Below are 19,065 nucleotides of genomic sequence, written 5' to 3' on the forward strand. Positions count from 1 at the left end.
ATAATGGCAGAGTAAGGCAGCGCAGTGCAGCTCGAAACATGCATATGGCCGAACTAGTTTTCATGTGGCCGTTGCTTACTGGGCCGTTGTAATTTAGTGTTTTTATATGTATTTTGCAGACAGGATCCCGCCGCTGAAAGAAGAAATGCGCTAACTTATCCGCGCAGTTTCGTTCTTCGCTTTCGCTTCCACACTGTACTCACTTTGTTCGCAAATTTGGATAGTTGAATAAGATGGAAAATACCGCGGAACTGGCCTATTTTATTGCTGTCTAGTACCCAAGCCCTTTGAGAAATTTGATGCTGACGCATTATTCGAGTGACCCGAGCCTTTATACGCTGTATACATATATAACTAAATGCTCTATAACTCTATAACTAGCTGTATACTCTATATAACTAACTCTCTGACTAGCTATAGCTTTATAACCAATGTGAGTGCGCGCTCTTGTACAGTAAACAAGCTTTTCACAATGCGTTTCAAGAGGCTGAAGATCATTTGAAGAAAAATGTGTACATAAAATAATTGTGATGCACACCGAAACATAAACAGGAACGAGCCCTCCGTGCACGTGACAGATGTCCAATCCAGCGCAAACAACAAGGATCCCAGGAAGAAGCCAGTACAAGCGCTGAAACTGCGAATTGAAAAACAGCTTCTTCATTCTGTTCTCCCGCCGGAATGGCGCAGTACTTACGGCGCTCGACTACTGCCTAAGAGTACGGGATCGAATCCCGGCCTCGGCGGCAGCTTTTCGCTGGAGGTAGAAAGTTAGGCGCCCTTGTGCTGTGCGATGTCAGTGCATGTTGAAGAACCCCAGGTGGTCGACATTTGCGGAGCCCTCCACCACAGCGTCTGTCATAGCCTGAGTCGCTTTGTGAGTCGCTTTTTTTCTCTTCTCCTTCCTAAGGCAATAGTTACAAATTTATAGTTTCTTTTTCTTAAGCCAAATATGAAGAGCTACTAGAATTAAGATCAACCAATTCCTTCTACAGGAGCGCAGCTAAAGCCGAGCTAACATAAGTTGACTCTATAATATTGTCACGTGGTGGTGACGATGCTGTAGGTAACAAATTGGGAGGCTTGAACTTCACTTGAATAAACTTTTTATTGGGCTGACTTGCGCCTGCAAAAGAACTAAGCAATCGGTGGCGGCGATAGCAGCAATTCTACTCTGCGGCCGTCGAACAAATATTGGAGTTTCACTCGCCAGTACTCAATTTAAAGTTGTCGAAGAAAGACCTAGATAAAACCGCCGACGGCGACTAGCATACCCTGGAACATTGTAGTATACGTGCGTGTGTGGAATGTTTCGACACATATCTCGAAACATCTGCCGCAACCAAGGAAATAAAACCGCGCCTAGCAACGAAGATGAACAAGTGAATACAGAATTGATTCGTGCGTTCGAATCAGAGCAATAAGGCCGCATGCCGGCGGCTACCTAAAAAGAACAAATAGACATTTGAATGGTCGGCATTAATCCCCCCTTAAACGAAAACATCGCCTCGACGTCCCGAAATAAACAAAGAAAGGTAAGCATAAACATTAGAAAGTTTTAGACATCACGGATGTTTTAACGCGCGTAATAAGGTTTCAGATGTACAACATGTACACTTTCTGGGCGTGCGCGGCGCCTTTGTGATGCTGTCGTAGCATGGGGGATGATTTCATAGTCGAGTTGTCCGATGCGGCGGAGAACTTTGTACGGCCTAAAGTATACACGTAGTAACGTTTCACTTAGTCCACGGCGGCGAATTTGAGCCCAAACCCACACTTGGTCTCCTGGGTTGTACTCTGCGTGGCGTCGTCCCTACGTTGAATCATCGGGTGTCGGTGCGCTGTTGGTCTTTAATACGCAGCCGTGCGAGTCGTCGGGCTTCCTCTGCGCGCTGCGGGTTGGCGGCGATGTCGAAGTTGTCTTCAGTCACGTGCGGCAGCATCGCGTCGAACGTTGTCGTGGATACCTTGCCGTACACAAGGTTGAACGAGGTCGCTCTGGTCGTGTCCTGGACGGCCGTGTTATACGCCAAGATCACATACGGCAAGATGGCGTCCCATGTCTTGTGCTCGGCGTTGAGGTACATGGCGAAGATGTCCGTGATAGTTTTATTCTGTAACCCCGTTCGTCTGCGAGTGGTAGGCGGTCGTCCTCTGGTGGCTCACCTGGCTGTACTTCGGGATGGCTTCAATGAGCTCCGCCATAAATGCTGTTCCCCTGTCCGTGATGAGCACTTATGGGCGTCGTGTCGGAGGAGAATTTAGTAGACGAAAAACTTGGCGACTTCCGCTGCAGGAAACGTTAGGCAGGGCGTTTGCTTCGGCGTAACAGGTCATGTAGTCAGTGGCCACGATGATTCCCTTGTTTCCCGTCTATAAAACTGGGAATGGTGCGAGGAGATCCGTCCCTATTTGTTGAAAGGGCTGAGGTGGTGTCGTGATCAGTAGACCAGCAGGCCCCGCTGGGGGTGTCATGCGTCGCTAGTACACACGACACATTGTGACAAAATAGGCGACGTCGGCGGCTAACCGTGACCGATAATACTTCTCTCGAATTCGGTGCAGCGTGCGTGCAAGGCCGAGATGTCCTGCCGTTGGCTCATCGTTGGATGCCTGTAGAACTTCCTCTCTGAGATTTGCAGGCACAAGAAGGTGTGCGGTCCTGTTGGATGCAAAGTTCTTTTTCACAAGGACGTCATTTTGTAACGCGAAGGACCCCAACTGACGGTTGAATACGTTGGGAAGGGAAGCGGTCTTTCCTTCAAGATAGTCGCCTAGGTCTTTCAGCTCAGGATTTGATATTTGCTGTTCTGCGGAACTGCTGACGCTTACTGGTCCTAGAAAGGTAGCGTCGTTGAGCTCTTTCAGGGGAGCGTCGACGGGAGACGGCCGGAGGGATCTTTCAAATTTGCCAGCCAGCAGAACGCGTGGTGATCGCTTACCATCTTGAATGGTCGGCTGTATAAGTATATACGGAACTATGAAGTTGTCCCGATGATCCCGAAGCACTCTTCCTCGGTCACCGAATAATTCGCTTCGGCTTTTAACAGCAAACGGCGGGCGCAGGCTATAACTCTTTCTTGTCCTTGAGTTCTCTGAACCTGACGCCTAGACCAACGCTGCTTGCGTCGATGTGTATTTCTTTCTCGGCGTTTCCGTCGAAGTACCCGAGGACAGGAGGGATCTGTAAGGTGGGATTAAGTTCCTTCAAAGCTTCCGCTTGCGGCGCTTCTCATTTGAAAGGCACGTCAGCTTATTAAAGTTGCATCAACTGTTCGGCAGTGTGTGAAAGGTTCGTGATAAATCGGTAGTAGTATGCGCACAGCCCAGAGAATCTGCGCACGGCTTTCTTCAAGGAAGGCCGTGAAACTGCGCGATGGATGTTGTTTTCTGCGTGTCTAGGGGAACGCGATCCTTGCTCACTATATGGCCCTGGAATAACAGCTCCTCTTTGGAAAATTGGCACTTCTGTGATTTTAACTTCAGTCCTGACGACTTGATGGCATCCAGCACGGTGCCTTTTCATGTTGTCGTGACGCTGGGGCTACGTCGACCAGGCCTTCACTTGGTAGCGTGCAGAGACTCGGGGTTGAAGTAGGATTGAATCTTCGAAGTTGGTGAAATATGTACAAGCAGGTTTAATGGCACTTTGAGAAACTTATTTACAAGATTATTTACATGAAAAAGAAGGGTACATCAGCAAAATGGTAAGCGTTAAGAGTTCATAGCGAGAAGCGACTGGATGAGCCGTTTACCCAGGGCCCAGAGCGACATTTCGTGCTCTGCAGCGTCCTTAAAACCCCCTATGTCCAGCCCCTCTCTGAAGATGCTGACCAACCAAATCCAGGGCACGCCCCTCAGGTATCGGCATCCAATCGAACACATCACTGCACTGATGGTCTGAAGCACTGACTGGTCCGGCATTCATTCGTTGGGCGTGATCACTTGTTGGCGGGAAAAGCTTGGGAACGGCGAGGAGAGGAGGTACATTTCTATTCTTCAGCAAAGAAACCACAGGCTGGTTCTGACAAGTGGTTTTACTTCTCAGAAACCCGAGTGCACGTGGCGCCGCATCCGCTCCCAGCATTGTCCGTTTTCGACAATTGCAAATCTTTCCTGCATTCCTGGGAAATCACTTAATGGCTGTATGCGTCATGCTCCTTTCTTGTCCTGCACGTCAGCGGACATGTCACTCTGTCGTCTCCTTTGGAAAGTAGGCATTCCTCACTGGACGATAGGGCTTATCGACTGGAAGGGTGAACAAAAGAAAGAAAGCACTTCCTGCATTTCCCGCAGGGGGACGTTTCTTTGTGTTTTTCCAGACGTTCTCTTGGCAGGGTCAATTTGGCATTTGCAGAGTGTCCACAAAGCAAAACAGGCTTACAAAACAGGATTCCTGGAAACAGGCTCACTTAGAGCCATTGGACCATCACCACATATTCACAGCACTTATCCATGCCCACAGGCGAACAATAGAGCGCGCAAATGCGGATGCTTGGTCGTAACAGCCTCCTCCCCCGCCAGAAGAGTCTCGGAGGGCAGCAGTCCCAGCTGCTGCATGAAGAGACGACTTAATGGCCTGCACGTGAACGCTTGAAGCTCGCTGTTGCTTGTCGCGTTGTCTTGATTGTTGTAGGCCAAATTGCTCGAGCTGTCTGAAACTCAACCACATGTCGAAGCAAGCACTCGGCTCCCGTCTGAAGAGACCAGGTTAAAAGAAAACTGCCATTGTTGTTCGAGAAAAGCCCACTCTCAAGACGTTCAGGACCCACGTATTCCTAGAAAACCAAACGTGCTGCTTTACATAGCCACACATATACAAGCGCACGAAAAAAAAAAAAAAAAAAAAAAAAAAAAAAAAAAAACCTGATTATCAATTTGGATACAAGGTGAGGAACATCTCGGACCGCTTAGAAACAGCGGCTAAGCGCGTCCGCATTCCCATTGAATTTCCCCTTTTTGGATCTTATTTCAAAATTGTACTGCTGTAAAATCAAGCTCCACCTAAGAAGGCGACCGTTCTTCGATGTCGCAGTTTGCAGCCAAGCCAGGGGACAATGGTCCGTCTCTACGGTGAATTTGGCCCCTCCAAGATAGCACTGCAATTTTTGAATGGCCCATACAATGCAAACGCACTCTTTCTCTGACGCGCAATAAGCTCTCTCTCTAGAACTCAGTTTTCTGCTCAGGTAGAGCACGGGGTGCTCATTACCGTCGTCATCTCTCTGGCAGAGAACAGCACCTAGCCCTCGATCACTGGCATCACACTGGACCGTGAATTCTCGGCCATAGTCTGGAGCTCGCAATACCGGACGGCTAATCAGCACAGCCTTCAGGTTTACGAAGGAGGCTTCCTTTTGTTCGTCCCAGACTACATTTGTCGGTTCTGTCTTGCGGAGAGCGTCGGTCAGAGGGCTAGCCAAAGCTGAATAGTTGGGGATGTAGTGATTGTAGTACCCAGTCAGACCTAGGAATGCTCGAATTTCCGTCTTCGTGCTCGGCCGCGGATAGTCTGCTACCGCAGAAATCTTAATCTCGCTGGGTTTCCTGAAACCTTGACCTACATTGTGACCCAAGTAGTCCACGGTCGCCCTTGCCAGGCAACATTTCTCGGCCTTTACGGTTAGTCCAGCTTGACGCAAAAGGCTCAGTACAGCTCTTAGATGTACCATATGGTCCGCCCATGAGTCGGAAAAAACCGCAATGTCATTTAAATAAGGCACCGCGAATGTTTCACACCCCTTTAAAACCCTATCCATGAGTCGGGAAAAACAAAATGGAGCATTTTTGAGCCCGAAACTCATAATTGTTGGCTGGTAGCTGCCCGTCGGAGTGACGAAAGCCGCGTATCTGCTGGCGCGTTCAGTGAGCGGTAGTTGCCAGTATCCTCGAGTAAGGTCCAGCGTAGTCACATATGCCGCTCTACTGACCTGTTCTACTCTCTCCTCAATATTCGGAATAGGATACACTTGATCCCTGGTGAGAGAATTTAGCTTTCGGTAATCTACCACAGGCCTAGGGTCTTTACCTGAAGCTTCTACTAAGATCATAGGCGAAGCATAATCGCTTTCCGAGGGTTTTATTACTCCTCTCTGCTCTGTCTTTCTGAGAAGCTCCTGAGCGTTGCTTCCTTTTCCGCTGAGGCAAATCAAGTTATCCCCCATCTCCTCTGGAAGGTTTAACGTTAGATTTACCACGGTTTGCTCCATAGCTAAGTCCTCTCGGTTTTCACTTAAAAGTCTCGTTAGATTACTAGACGCTGGCGGCAAGAGGTTACTCCCAAGGACGTCCTCATTCCGCGTCTCATTAAGCTCACTTTCAAGTTGACTTATTTGAGATGCCTTGCTCTCAAAGTTTTCTGACCCACTGTCTTCCGCATCGACCACTGTTTTAGCTGTCGTTTCCTCCGCGGTGGATTTTTCTGGAATTAGCAGTGTAGCTAGTTCTCGCGCCTTTGAACGTGTTAAGGCTGGCACAACTCTGTCTCCGAAAAGGATGCCCCTCTTTCGCAGTAGCATGTCCGATTTGTTGGAGAACAAATACGGATAGCACTTAGGAAGCTTTCCTGAAACGGCAGCCTCGGTTGTTAATTCGCCGAAAGGGCCCTCGATGACCACGTTCGCGATCGGCAAGCACACACTCTGTTCCTCAACTACCTGTCGGATCCATGCACACTGTCCTGTATAGTCGGAAGGCGATACATACGCCGGATGGACAACATCCATCGTTGCGGCCGAATCGCGCAGTACCTTGCAAGGCTTCCCGTTGACTACTAGGTCATGCAGGTAGGGTTCTAAAAGCTGCATATTTTCATCGCAGTCACTGACATACGAGAAAGCAAACTTTTCTTTCCGGCAGTTGACGGCAATGTGACCCTGCTCATTACACCTAAAGCATGTGAGCGGCTTCCTAGCCTCAAACTTACTCTTTGTGTTCTGCGCGTTGGTCACTTCCTCCCTTTTCTCACTGCCGTCCTTTCTAGGGAGTTTGCCTGAAGAAACCTTCATTTCTTCGTTTCCAACTCTAGCAAAGTGCTTTTCCTGACGGTTATTCACACTCAACTTGGGATTGCGGGGCCTATCCACTGCTGGGTTGCTGAATTGTCGGCGCGAAGCATACTCCTCAATAAGTTCGGCAGCTTCAGTTGCCGACTTAATTTCGCCTCGGTCCTGTAACCGATTTCTTTCTTTTTCTGGGAGGCAGTTATAAAACTGCTCCAAAAGAATTCGCTCGACTACAGCGTCCCTATCACTGTAGGAATCAGTGCTCTTTAGCCACTCGCCCAAATTAACTCTTAAATTGTACAGGAATTCAGGGTAACTCTCGTCCCTGGACTTAGTAGCTTTCCGAAAACGTTGTCTGAACGCCTCGGCGCTAAGCCTATACTTTCTCAGAAGGCAAGCTTTGACCTTCTCGTAGTTGTGCGCGTCCTCCTTGCTTAGCCGCGCGACAACCTCCGCTGCCTCGCAGGGCAGAACCGTCAATAATCTCTGAGACCAAGTGTCTCGCTGGAAGGACAGTTTTTCGCAGGTTCGCTCAAAGTTAGCCAGATACAGACCGATATCCCCTGATATCACATATGGCTGCATGTACTTTGACATCTTGAAATCTGCCTCCTTGTTGAGACGCGGTACCGCTAGCTGGGGACAATCGCCCGACCTCTTGCTCAACTCTAGTTCTAATTTCCGGAGCTCAATTTCTAGCTTCTTTTCCTCTCTTTCCCGCTCTTTCTGCTGTCTGAGCTGTTCCTTTTTTTGCCCGATGAGGTTCCATGCTTCACTGAGCTCCTCATCATCGGTTCCCAGATCAGTGATTGCCTTTATAATCAAGGGTTTTCGTGCCAAACCACTTGTATCAATTCCCAAATCCTCACACAATAGCAACAGGTCCGGTTTCTGCAGCTTTTGTAGGTCCATGATCGCTCCGAGTGTCGGCTACTTCCAAAACAACTGTGCAAACTACCAAACCTAAAGGCGTTTCAACACTTTTTACCAGTTCTAAAATCTAACCCTGTTCTAGAACCTGGTCCACATCAGAAGAAAAGCCAAGCACTCACCCACACATGCGATCGATGTTCCGAGCTGCTTTCTTGTTGGCCGATTGTTGCGCCTGCTTGTTGCTTGAGATGCCACCTCCGATCACAAGATGTGGCTTGTAGATTCTGATCCACCTCGAATCACCAGATGTTGTAGCTTGTAGATCCAGATCCCACCTCCAGTCATCAGATGTTGTGGCTTGTAGATTCAGATCCCAACGCTGGTCACCAGTTGTCGTGACGCTGGGGCTACGTCGACCCGGCCTTCACTTGGTAGCGTGCAGAGACTCGGGGTTGAAGTAGGATTGAATCTTCGAAGTTGGTGAAATATGTACAAGCAGGTTTAATGGCACTTTGAGAAACTTATTTACAAGATTATTTACATGAAAAAGAAGGGTACATCAGCAAAATGGTAAGCGTTAAGAGTTCATAGCGAGAAGCGACTGGATGAGCCGGTTACCCAGGGCCCAGAGCGACATTTCGTGCTCTGCAGCGTCCTTAAAACCCCCTATGTCCAGCCCCTCTCTGAAGATGCTGACCAACCAAATCCAGGGCACGCCCCTCAGGTATCGGCATCCAATCGAACACATCACTGCACTGATGGTCTGAAGCACTGACTGGTCCGGCATTCATTCGTTGGGCGTGATCACTTGTTGGCGGGAAAAGCTTGGGAACGGCGAGGAGAGGAGGTACATTTCTATTCTTCAGCAAAGAAACCACAGGCTGGTTCTGACAAGTGGTTTTACTTCTCAGAAACCCGAGTGCACGTGGCGCCGCATCCGCTCCCAGCATTGTCCGTTTTCGACAATTGCAAATCTTTCCTGCATTCCTGGGAAATCACTTAATGGCTGTATGCGTCATGCTCCTTTCTTGTCCTGCACGTCAGCGGACATGTCACTCTGTCGTCTCCTTTGGAAAGTAGGCATTCCTCACTGGACGATAGGGCTTATCGACTGGAAGGGTGAACAAAAGAAAGAAAGCACTTCCTGCATTTCCCGCAGGGGGACGTTTCTTTGTGTTTTTCCAGACGTTCTCTTGGCAGGGTCAATTTGGCATTTGCAGAGTGTCCACAAAGCAAAACAGGCTTACAAAACAGGATTCCTGGAAACAGGCTCACTTAGAGCCATTGGACCATCACCACATATTCACAGCACTTATCCATGCCCACAGGCGAACAATAGAGCGCGCAAATGCGGATGCTTGGTCGTAACAATGTGGTCGTCAAAGTTTGACGAGAAGAAAACGGCGCCATCCAAGTGTACCAAACAAATCTGCCACTTCCAAGCCAGCTAGGACAGTGTCCATTACTCTTTGAAACGTGGCTGGTGCGGAGAGCAGGCCAAATCGCATTACCTTGAATTTAAAGAGGCCGTCTAGTGCAATAAACACCGTCTTCTTCGGCCTGAACTTACCAGTACCCGCTCTTCAAGTACATGGACAAGAAATACCTAGTGTTACACAGACGGTCTAGAGTGTCGGCGATGTGAGGAAGCGAGTAGACATCTTTCTTCATGACTTTGTTTAAGTTGCGATAATCAAAGCAGAAGCAAAGTCTGTCGTCTTTCTTCATCACTAGAACGACTGGTGCCGCTTGGAGGCTGCTCGGTGGCTGAATTATGTATCTGCAAAGCATTTCCTTCACTTGATCGCGCATGGCTTCGCATTCGAGTGGCGATACACGGTAGGGGCTTTGACGAAGAGGTCGGGCGTGTTCGTCTATGTTAATGCAATTCTTTGCCAACCGATTCTGTCGCACCTTTGATGCTGAAGAAAAGAACTCGCTGTAGGCATTCATGAAGAACAAATCCGGTCTTGCCTCTCTCGGGATAGTACTGTGTTAATGTCTAACGTGGGCTCCTTAAATAGGTTGGGCGTATCGTCTTAGGATTGGCCGGGAAGGGCGAACACATCTAGACTGTTAGCCATCTCGTCGAGGAAAGCGATCGTCGTGCCCTTGTTAAGATAGCGGCGTTCTTCGTCATCGTCATCAGCACTTGAGCCTGTCCTCGAATATGGGCGACACCTTTGCGATACCGAGCCCTCTTTCCAAAAAAACTAGGTGCTTCCTTCAACGACGCCTTCGGCGGTTTCGACGTCTGCGTTGCCCCACGGACTAATGAGGTTACCACCAGCGATGAAAATCAGTGGACCATCCCAAGCGGTCCTTACTTTTCCTGAGCTGCGTGGTGAAAGCTAAACTGATAACAGAAGAGTCGGCTCCAGTGTCCACTAGGGCGGTAACAGCGCGACCATCGACAGCAACGGCGAGGTCACGTGTTTGCGTCCTCGCATTGCACGTGGGCCTGTGTGTGTGATCTCGGCTCCGTCGTTTATTCAGGTCACGGCCGGGGCACACCGTTGCCACTGCGCAGGGAGACGGTGTCGGCATGCACTCGGCCGTGTTGTTGTCGATGTGGTCGTATGTAGCGGCGGTGTCACTTTAACGTCTGGCCGTGTGATCTTCGAGAGCACCTTCGTAAGGAGCGTCGGAATAAGAGCGGCGTGGTCGTTACTCGACGTCGGCGGCGGAGGATCTTCCTTAGTTCGCCGAGTAGCAACCTCACCTACAAATACCACTCTCTTTAGGTTCCCCTACGGGAGCTAGGAAACATTCCTTGGACCTAACTGCGGCCCGACGACGCAAATGGGGCGCTGTACGGTCCAGCCTTCTTTATCAGATGGGGAACATGACGTAGGTTTGGAATTAGCAATCTTCATAGATTTGTATAGCCGTCAACGTGCTGGCATTCGGGTTGTGGTTTCGCCCCCAGAAAAGACTGGGCGGTCTTTGCAGGAAAGTTAATCGCATCGCGACCGCGCATATGTCGGTCAGACAGGCCGATGCATTAATGAATGAGCATGCAAATACAGTGAAGACAGGCATGGGAAGCAACGTTCCCGTTTATTGTAACAAATGCAAAAATGCGGACAGTTGCTAGACCAGACGCGTGTTTTGCGAAGCTATCAAGTGAGAACGGCCTGCTAAATATACATTCATGCAGCTTTTGTTATTCATGTGAGGGCAGGCACCTTCGTTAGCTCGGCTCCAATTGCGCCCCTCAAGCAAGAATTGACATATCTTAATTCTTATAGCTCTTAACCTTTGACTGAATAGGAATAAAACATAAACCTGTAATTATTGGCTTAGGAAAGGGAAGAGTCCGAACAAGCCGTTTTTCATTTCCCAGTGTGTCAGTGGTTACATTGTGTTCTTGCTGTGTTTTTGTGCTGTTTGCGCCACATTCATGCATTTTAACCCTCGCCTGGATGGCACAAGTGGTTTCGGCGCTCGGCTAATACTCTCAAAGGATGCGGGATCGAATCTCGGCTACGGCGCCCGCTTTTCGGTGGAGGCTAAAAGAAAGGCGCCTGAGTGCTGTGCGATTTTGGTGCACGTAAAAGACCCCGGATGGTCGTAATTTCCGGAGTCCTCCTGTACGGCGTCTCTCATAGCCTGAGTCGCTTTGCTACGTTAAACCTCAGAAACCAAACCTAATTTATTGTAATGAAGTATCTACACAAACTAATCTGAACAGCTACCCTTCATAACAGTTTAATAAAGTGCCTTTCTAAATTCTTACAAAATAAATAATCTAAAGAACAGCGTTGGGAATAAGGTGAAACGTAGGGAAAGACAAAGACTGTACTCGTGTTTCGTCCTCTTCTCAGCACTGTTATTTAGGTAAGCAGTACCAACTAGCCCGGAAACTTACGCTTGTGTACCATATCGACTAACCTAAACTGCCCTAACGCAATCTAACATTGCCGCTGCCGTTAGATTTTGCCTTGCATTCTGCGGGCGTACTATGATAAATCCCTTCTGCCGGACTGCTGCCTACGGCGCTGCACTGTTTCTCATGGCAAATTTTTTTCGCCGTGCCCATCAGCCGCCGCGCAATTTTTTTCCAGCTGTTCGGCCATTCCATTTTTGCCGCTCTGTTGTATGTTGGCCTGCGTAGTGCCGACTGTGTAAAGTCTCGCTACGCTACACATCATCCACCTACCTCTGGCAGGTGATAGCTGACAGGTGACATGGTGACTTCTCCGCGAGTTGTGTGATGTCATGACACCACGTGACATGACAGAGTCAGATGTAGCTGCGACCTTACGCAGCTCCTTTCACATGAAAGCGTGAGATGTGCATCGGACATATGAGACCCTCGCAGCTTGAGAACGAAATACTAGGGGTTTGAGCATGGCTTGAACCTAGTGATGGAGCGAAATTTTCGACCGTTGCAGCGATAGCCTACTTAACATCGGCTTTTGAATCCGTAATCTTTTAATAATATTTCTTTAAATTGGTTCATGGGAAAATAAGTTTCCGACTAACCAGATTCAGTATGCTGATCAGTCAAGCAAAACTTGACTGATCAGCATTAATGCATGCGAACGGAAACTCTATATATGCACTTTGTAAATGCAACCGAATCTTTAACTTCTAGCACATAAAATGTCTCATTATGTAGCACTTTATGTGCGGTTTCACCTTTTCTGCCGGTCAAGCTGCCTCTGTAACCTGGAGATGTGACGCTTCGGCACCGATCGCTCTTCCCGCGTGAGTCAAATCGCTGTTCGTGGTGCGCTGCCGATCTGCATACGTTCCTTATCCCACAACCGATTTGATCTGAGTGGACGTAGGTAACGAAGTTTGTCTTCGCATCTACATGTTTCATGTTACGAATTTGCTCAGTGATGCGCTTCGAATGACTAACGGCGGCTGCCTGTGTCACAGGTGTGTTGCACCATAGCGCTCTATGAGGTAGCTGGGCGCACCCTTTTACTTTAGTACATAAATCCGCACGATTAAATGTGCCTAAACTGACGACTTCATCGGTATCATCGCGTACGCATGCTGAGGTGTTACTTCTCTTTTCAAGTTTTCTTTTAGTACGCATATACTTGCAGTTTTAGGATGAACACAATATGCTTTTGTTTCAACAGCAACATCTGGAAGGTCATCTGGGCAGACATCTGCTTTAGCCTTGTTGCCGGCTGTATGTCCTTCAGTCTGCAAGGCCATGCCACCATCCTCTATGGCCTCGAGCTCGACGACGTGATCGCCACAGGTAGGAGAGCAGCCCCATGGTGAGCATCTCATGCACATATGCTTCCGGCGTGTCACCGTGTGCCGCGTTTGCATTCCTTTGTTCCGGACACCTTGCTCACCATTTGCGAGGAGCACATCATCCTAGTCGACTGGGTCATTGCGCATTGTTCGCTGCACGATTGTAAACTCGATTTCAGTTTCGGTTAAACAGTCGTCAAGACTGCTGAAAGGGCCTCGTATTTTACTATTTTTATACGACATTTTATTGTGGGGATGTCCTGCTGACCGAAGGATACTGCAGCGCCCTGATGGCGTTCTTTATGGGTTAAGTTTTTTTCTTGCTGTTGCTGTGTTGGGATTTATGGCGAGAAGCCACTGCAGGCTACCATGAGCCAAGGACATGATTTGATGCGTTTGATTTGTAGGTACGGCGATGTTTAATGATATAATAGTTGGTTCGGTAGAATTGCTTCCATGAGAAACCAAAAATACTGGAAATTTCGGGTATACCCTTTCTCTCCCAAGAGCAGGCTGCGACGCATTGCGACTTGCTTGTTGTAACACCGACTCAGATATCCTTATGTTTGCTTAGTTTCTCGAATTTAATGCGTGAACATAGGATTTAGTTTATAGTTCGCTTCACACTGTGTACATACCAGTACATATTCTAACATAAGAATGCAGTGCTCTGTCAAATGTGTGTACATCTGACACGCCACCACATCCTTCAGCTATGTTCGATGCAAGCAACGTAAATTAATTCGGTGAACTATTTTTCATGAGTACATTATCTTGATTCTTCACTCATTGGATTGAAACATAGTAGTTTGTTCATTTTACTGTTCCATGAAGCCTGCAATTTCTCCATGACAATTTTCTTAGCTTTTTCATAAAATGTTTACATGTCTTACTTACGCGCTGTATTTTACCATTACGTGTTACTGGGGCTAATCCCTCAGCTGAGGGGTTAAGGTGGCACGGTACAATTTCTTAAAGATGTTGCCTCGGGCTGCTTTTCTAATACAGCGCCACGAAGGGTCATTCGATAGCACTGCGCAATATTGTAGCCAAATCTACAGTAATCTACCCTTCAGCATTTCGCCGGTGCCTGGGTGCTTGAAAGAGCCCCAACTTGGATCTCTCCTTTCTGTAGGAGAATGACATTAGAATTAGTCTGCCATGACATTTGAATCCGCGTTACTCCTAAACCATATTCATACGGCTTAATTAAAGCGGGGCCTTATATGTGGGTTGGTAGCCTACGGTATCACGTCATAGCCTTTAAAGTGGAGTTTAAGTGAACCATAATCTTGTAACGAAAGTTACACCACGCTAGCCTTAGGTGCCTAAACGAGCTTCCTGTCGCCCAGTAACCGATTTCGCCAACTCGGGCCTTTACTGTCATGTGGGAGGGTAACTATAGAACCAGCCTGGCAAGACATTTTTGAATTCATGCATACCCTTATACCCCACAGGCACGCTCATAACAGGCATGAAAGTGGGTTCTGCATAGAAAGCCGGTGAACTTTGTTTTGTTCAACGGAACTCTGGTTGTGTTCAATGTAACACTCACTCGCCCACAGCCATATCTTGCGCTCCATATTCGGTTCAGCTGCGTCGAATAACAATAATTCGTTACTATGAAGGGAAAGGCGCAGTAATGATCACACTTGTTTCCGTGGATATCTTAGCTGCACCGGAAGGGAAGGAAGGAAGGTGGGATTAAAAATGAAAAGAGGAAAAAGGAGCCGTAGTGGAGGGCTGCGGAGTAATTTCCACCGTCTGGGGAGCTTTGACGCAGCGTTACACCTATAAACTTAGAATGCCTCCAGTCGGTACTATCTGCGTATGCGCCCATTCATCACAGTAATAAAAACTGATAGGAGTTGAACCGCTACATTTTTTTATTACAGTGACGACTGGGCTCATGGGTAGAAAGTACCACCTGGAGACATTCCAAGTTTGTCCGTACGTGCTGCAGCTGTCAATCAAACTACTGATTTTCCCCGAAGGGTTGAGAGAGTACGTTTTCAGATAGCTCTTGTGCCAAATGAAATCTTCAGATAGTTTCTCCGGCAAATGAAATCCGATGCAGCTTCAAGGAAGGACGATGCTAGCGAAGGAAAGGCGATGTGTCGTTAAGGACGTCCGTTTACTAGCATAAGTATCAACAAAGCTACGTTGCAGAAAAAAGCAGCCTCTCATTTTCCTTCGATGAACTTCCTTCATGCCCCACCTGCAAACAATGCGTGGCACTGCATACACATCTCCAGCATTCCCATTTCTTTCAATCCAGCATGCACACTGTTCAGGGTGGGCAGTGGGTGAACGCTGTATAACCTAGGTTTTGCTTTCACACTAGTCAGCCTGCAGATTCCAATAACTTCACACTCGGGTTGAGCATAAGAGGTGAACGCACTTCGGGTATTGGGATTACAAATTGATCACCGGGGTAACAACGCCACAGCCCTGAAAAAATTAAAGTCCACCTGCGAACAAATTAGTAGGATGATTGGCAAGATATCCGGCAAGCACGGTGGTTGGTTGGTTGGTTCATAGGAAGGGAAAGGCGCAGTATCTGTCACACTTGCTCTGTGGACACCTGAACCGCGCCGTAAGGGAAGGGATGAAGGTGGGAGTGAAAGTGGATAGAGAGAAAGGGGGGTCGTAGTGGAGGGCTACGGAGTAATTTCGACCACCTGGGGATCTTTAACGTGCGCTGACATCGCACAGCACACGGACGCCACTTCGTTTCGCCTCCATCGAAACGCAGCCGCCGTGGACTTCTTGAAAAAGAAACCATTCGCCTGCTTTTGGTGTTCGTCGTTAGTCGTATGGTGTACGTGGCGCCCTACGTCAGGCTGAGGAAGAGCGACCGTGGGACGCTCGACGCGATGATTCGGGCGGGGGTTAAAAGGCTCTAGGACTCCCTGCCAGAGCGCCTACGGAGCGCCTGCTCCAACTTGGGATCCTTAATATAACCGGGGAGCTGATTGAGGCCCACAGAATAAGCCAAATTGCTAGGCTGTCGGTGACCAGCACTGGCAGGCAAGCCCTCCGAGACCGCAATCTAGGGCTTCTCCCCACCACAGAAACAGATTAGACATCCAGGAAGTGTGGAAAAATACTTTGACGGTTAAGCCGCTCTCCAAAAACATGAATTGGGAGTATAATCAGGAAAGGCGTGAATTAAAATTCAGATTCAGATTCAAACAAAAAATTCAGATTCGGCTACTAGTAAAAAACAGGTCATATAGGTGCCCGCTAACCAGAGGGTGGAGGGGAATGACTTATGCGGATATTGCAAATTATTTACGCCTCTGCAGGAGGGCGCTCCCGGGACCCGCAAAAGGTCTCGACAGATCTGAGGAGTGCCACCTTAGACGGCTCCAAACCGGAGGTTTTCTAAATCCCGCCATACTAAGACACGTGAACCTGACATTCACGGGTAGGTGCGCATTCTGCAGGGCAGTATGCTGACCTATACCCCATGTTGTGGGCCTGCCCGCAAAATACAAAAATAAAAGCTATAAAACCCTACTAGGGAGGGCTGGGATGCGGCTCTGTCCAGCCAGCTCTGATTTGGAGGCCCAGCGTGTCCTGGTCCAGAGAGCTCGGGCAGCGGCGGCGGCCAATGGCGTCCCGAAATGGGGTCTGCCACTCAGCTCCACAACCAAACGCACCTCCCTTCCCAAATCATATGATCTTAAATAAATGTCTTCTCCTCCTCCTCCTCTTTGGCCCTCGCTCCCTCTCTCAATGCAATGCACAACCTCTGCATTGCACGGTTGCCACCTTCGCACTTCTGTCCGTAAAACCCCTTTCGCTTTGAATATTACTTCGTTCTCTCCGCACAGCCCAAACTTCTAAGCTATTCATTACCTCTCAGCGTATCTCCCTCCCCGCTAAACGCGGGAAAGGGATTTTTATTTCTGCACCGTGGCAGATGGCCTTCCGCTCTGCTCCTACCTGCTAACGGCTGGTAACCTTTACAACAACTGCTTTGGACAGTCCATAGACAGACTTTTGGCAATACGTGCAGTAGACAGTCTATAAATTAGCCCTCTAGACTGGTCTATAGACAATCTATAAATTTATGGCCTTGCACATCTCTTAGACGTTTGTCTATAGACTGTCCATAGACAATAGTGGTAGACAGTGTATAAATAGTCTATAGACATCCTTCCTCTATTTATAGACTCTATAGATCGTCTACAGACAGTCTATAGACTAATGCCTATTATGCAAATAAACATTCGTCTATAGGTCGTCTATAGACAATCTATAGATATATGGCGTTATACGTTTAGTAGACCAATGTCTATAGATTGTCTATGGACATATGTCTATGAAACCAGTAGACTTGTCTATAAACTGAGTATAGACAGTCTATGCATCTAAAACTTGACTGTACACATATTTCATGTTTAGATATTTATTCTCTCATATACATTGTTTCGCTACCTTTCGAGGTCCATTTCATTTCTATAGCACCCATAAACATTACCTGTAAGTTATCAATCTCCGAGGGTCACATAGAACATTTTCAATGCTAATTCATTATGGCGCAGGCATATGCGATAACGAATTAGCATTGCAAATGTTCTATGTGACCCTTGGAAATTTATAACTTGCAGGTAATCTTCATGGGTGCCATAAAAATGAAATGAGCCTAGAAAAGTAGTGAGACATTGCGCTTCTGAGAGAAGAGATTTCTAAATATGACATGTCTATAGACAAGTTTGAGATGCGCAGACTGTCTATGGACACATACGTACAAATGTTGAAGCTTCATTTTTAACCCTATTAAATATATGCAAAATATTTAATGCTCTCTACACCACTGCATAGCTATAGTTAATGGTCAGTTTCTATGTGCATGTATTGAGCTTCTAAAAGGGAGTGAAAACAATCCTGGAAGACAGCACTAAAATATAAAAACTGAGCAAAGAGAATGTTTCCGGACTGCATTGTTCCTGGCAATGTATACCACATCCACGATGCCTTGTTACTTTCATGACACCTTTAGAAGGCAGCTGTTGCTGAATAATGGCATGCATGCACCTCGGCAATCACAGATGTGATTTTGAATCATGCAATATATACATGTACACACAAAATAAGTTTTACTGCCTATTCTATGCGTAGCTTTTATACACGGATATTACAGCCATGTGATGCTGTAAATTAAAAAAGAAAAACAAATTCCTTTTTTAAATTAGAAATAGAAGAGACACAGAATATTTCCCGTTCGCCAGCATCGTGGCTGACCTTCACCTTTGAGTCATCGACATTGAATGTTCGGCAAAAGTAACCAAGAAGGAAACACAATTTTAAGAATTGGTCACCATATTACCAGCAACATAGTACTATAAAAACGTTCCTTGAAAAAGGAATGCTATACGTTCCTCTCCGCGCAGGAATAAAGCAGTGCATAATTAAACACTGTTCATAACACTCCTTGCCTCAATGAAGATGCCAGAAGTACAGCTTCCCTTACTTAGATTAAATTTTGTTTTAAAAGGCCTCCCTTGAAAACACATTTCTCATATGCTTCCTTTGCTCCTTGCCCTTAGTGCATGTTTTACTGCAAAACTTTCCTTGCCTCGCCGAGTGCCAAGAGATCATTTGAACACTAATCGTCTGAACTCGCAACCAAAACTTGTTTTGACATTAAGACTTTGCCCTCTCCGTTAAATATCTAGAAGCCAGCAAGAAGCACATAAGCCCCGAGAGGCTGTGGGAAGATTACCATTTCTGTATCCACTTCATGAGGAACGTGAGTTCATGGTCCTAACTGAGGATTAAATAACGGCATGTTACAAATTATTTCATACATTGATAGCTTCTTCAAACAGCCATGAGTGTGTCCTCTATGCCGTTTTAGGCACCGCTTCATTTGCTCTACCATTTATACCACAATGCGTCACACAAGATAGAACAATGTTCCCAATCTCAGCCTTTACTTGGTCCAAACGCTTAC

The 19,065-nt window shown here is 47.4% G+C and overlaps 1 protein-coding gene across 1 annotated transcript in view; it reads left to right on the forward strand.

Annotated features, from left to right (window-relative positions):
• The window catches only part of LOC146193945 (sodium-dependent noradrenaline transporter-like), a 132,436-nt gene that overhangs the window by 17,271 nt on the left and 96,100 nt on the right, over positions 1 to 19,065 (forward strand). Inside the window, exon 8 of the mRNA XM_084602901.1 lies at positions 12,977 to 13,101. Within this exon, the coding sequence (XP_084459027.1) occupies positions 12,977 to 13,101 (125 nt within the window). The remainder of the gene's footprint in view (positions 1 to 12,976; positions 13,102 to 19,065) is intronic.

The sequence above is a fragment of the Amblyomma maculatum genome, chromosome 4, assembly GCF_055883805.1.
Source record: "Amblyomma maculatum isolate TAMU_Amacu chromosome 4, ASM5588380v1, whole genome shotgun sequence".
In the NCBI taxonomy this organism is placed as follows: domain Eukaryota; kingdom Metazoa; phylum Arthropoda; class Arachnida; order Ixodida; family Ixodidae; genus Amblyomma; species Amblyomma maculatum.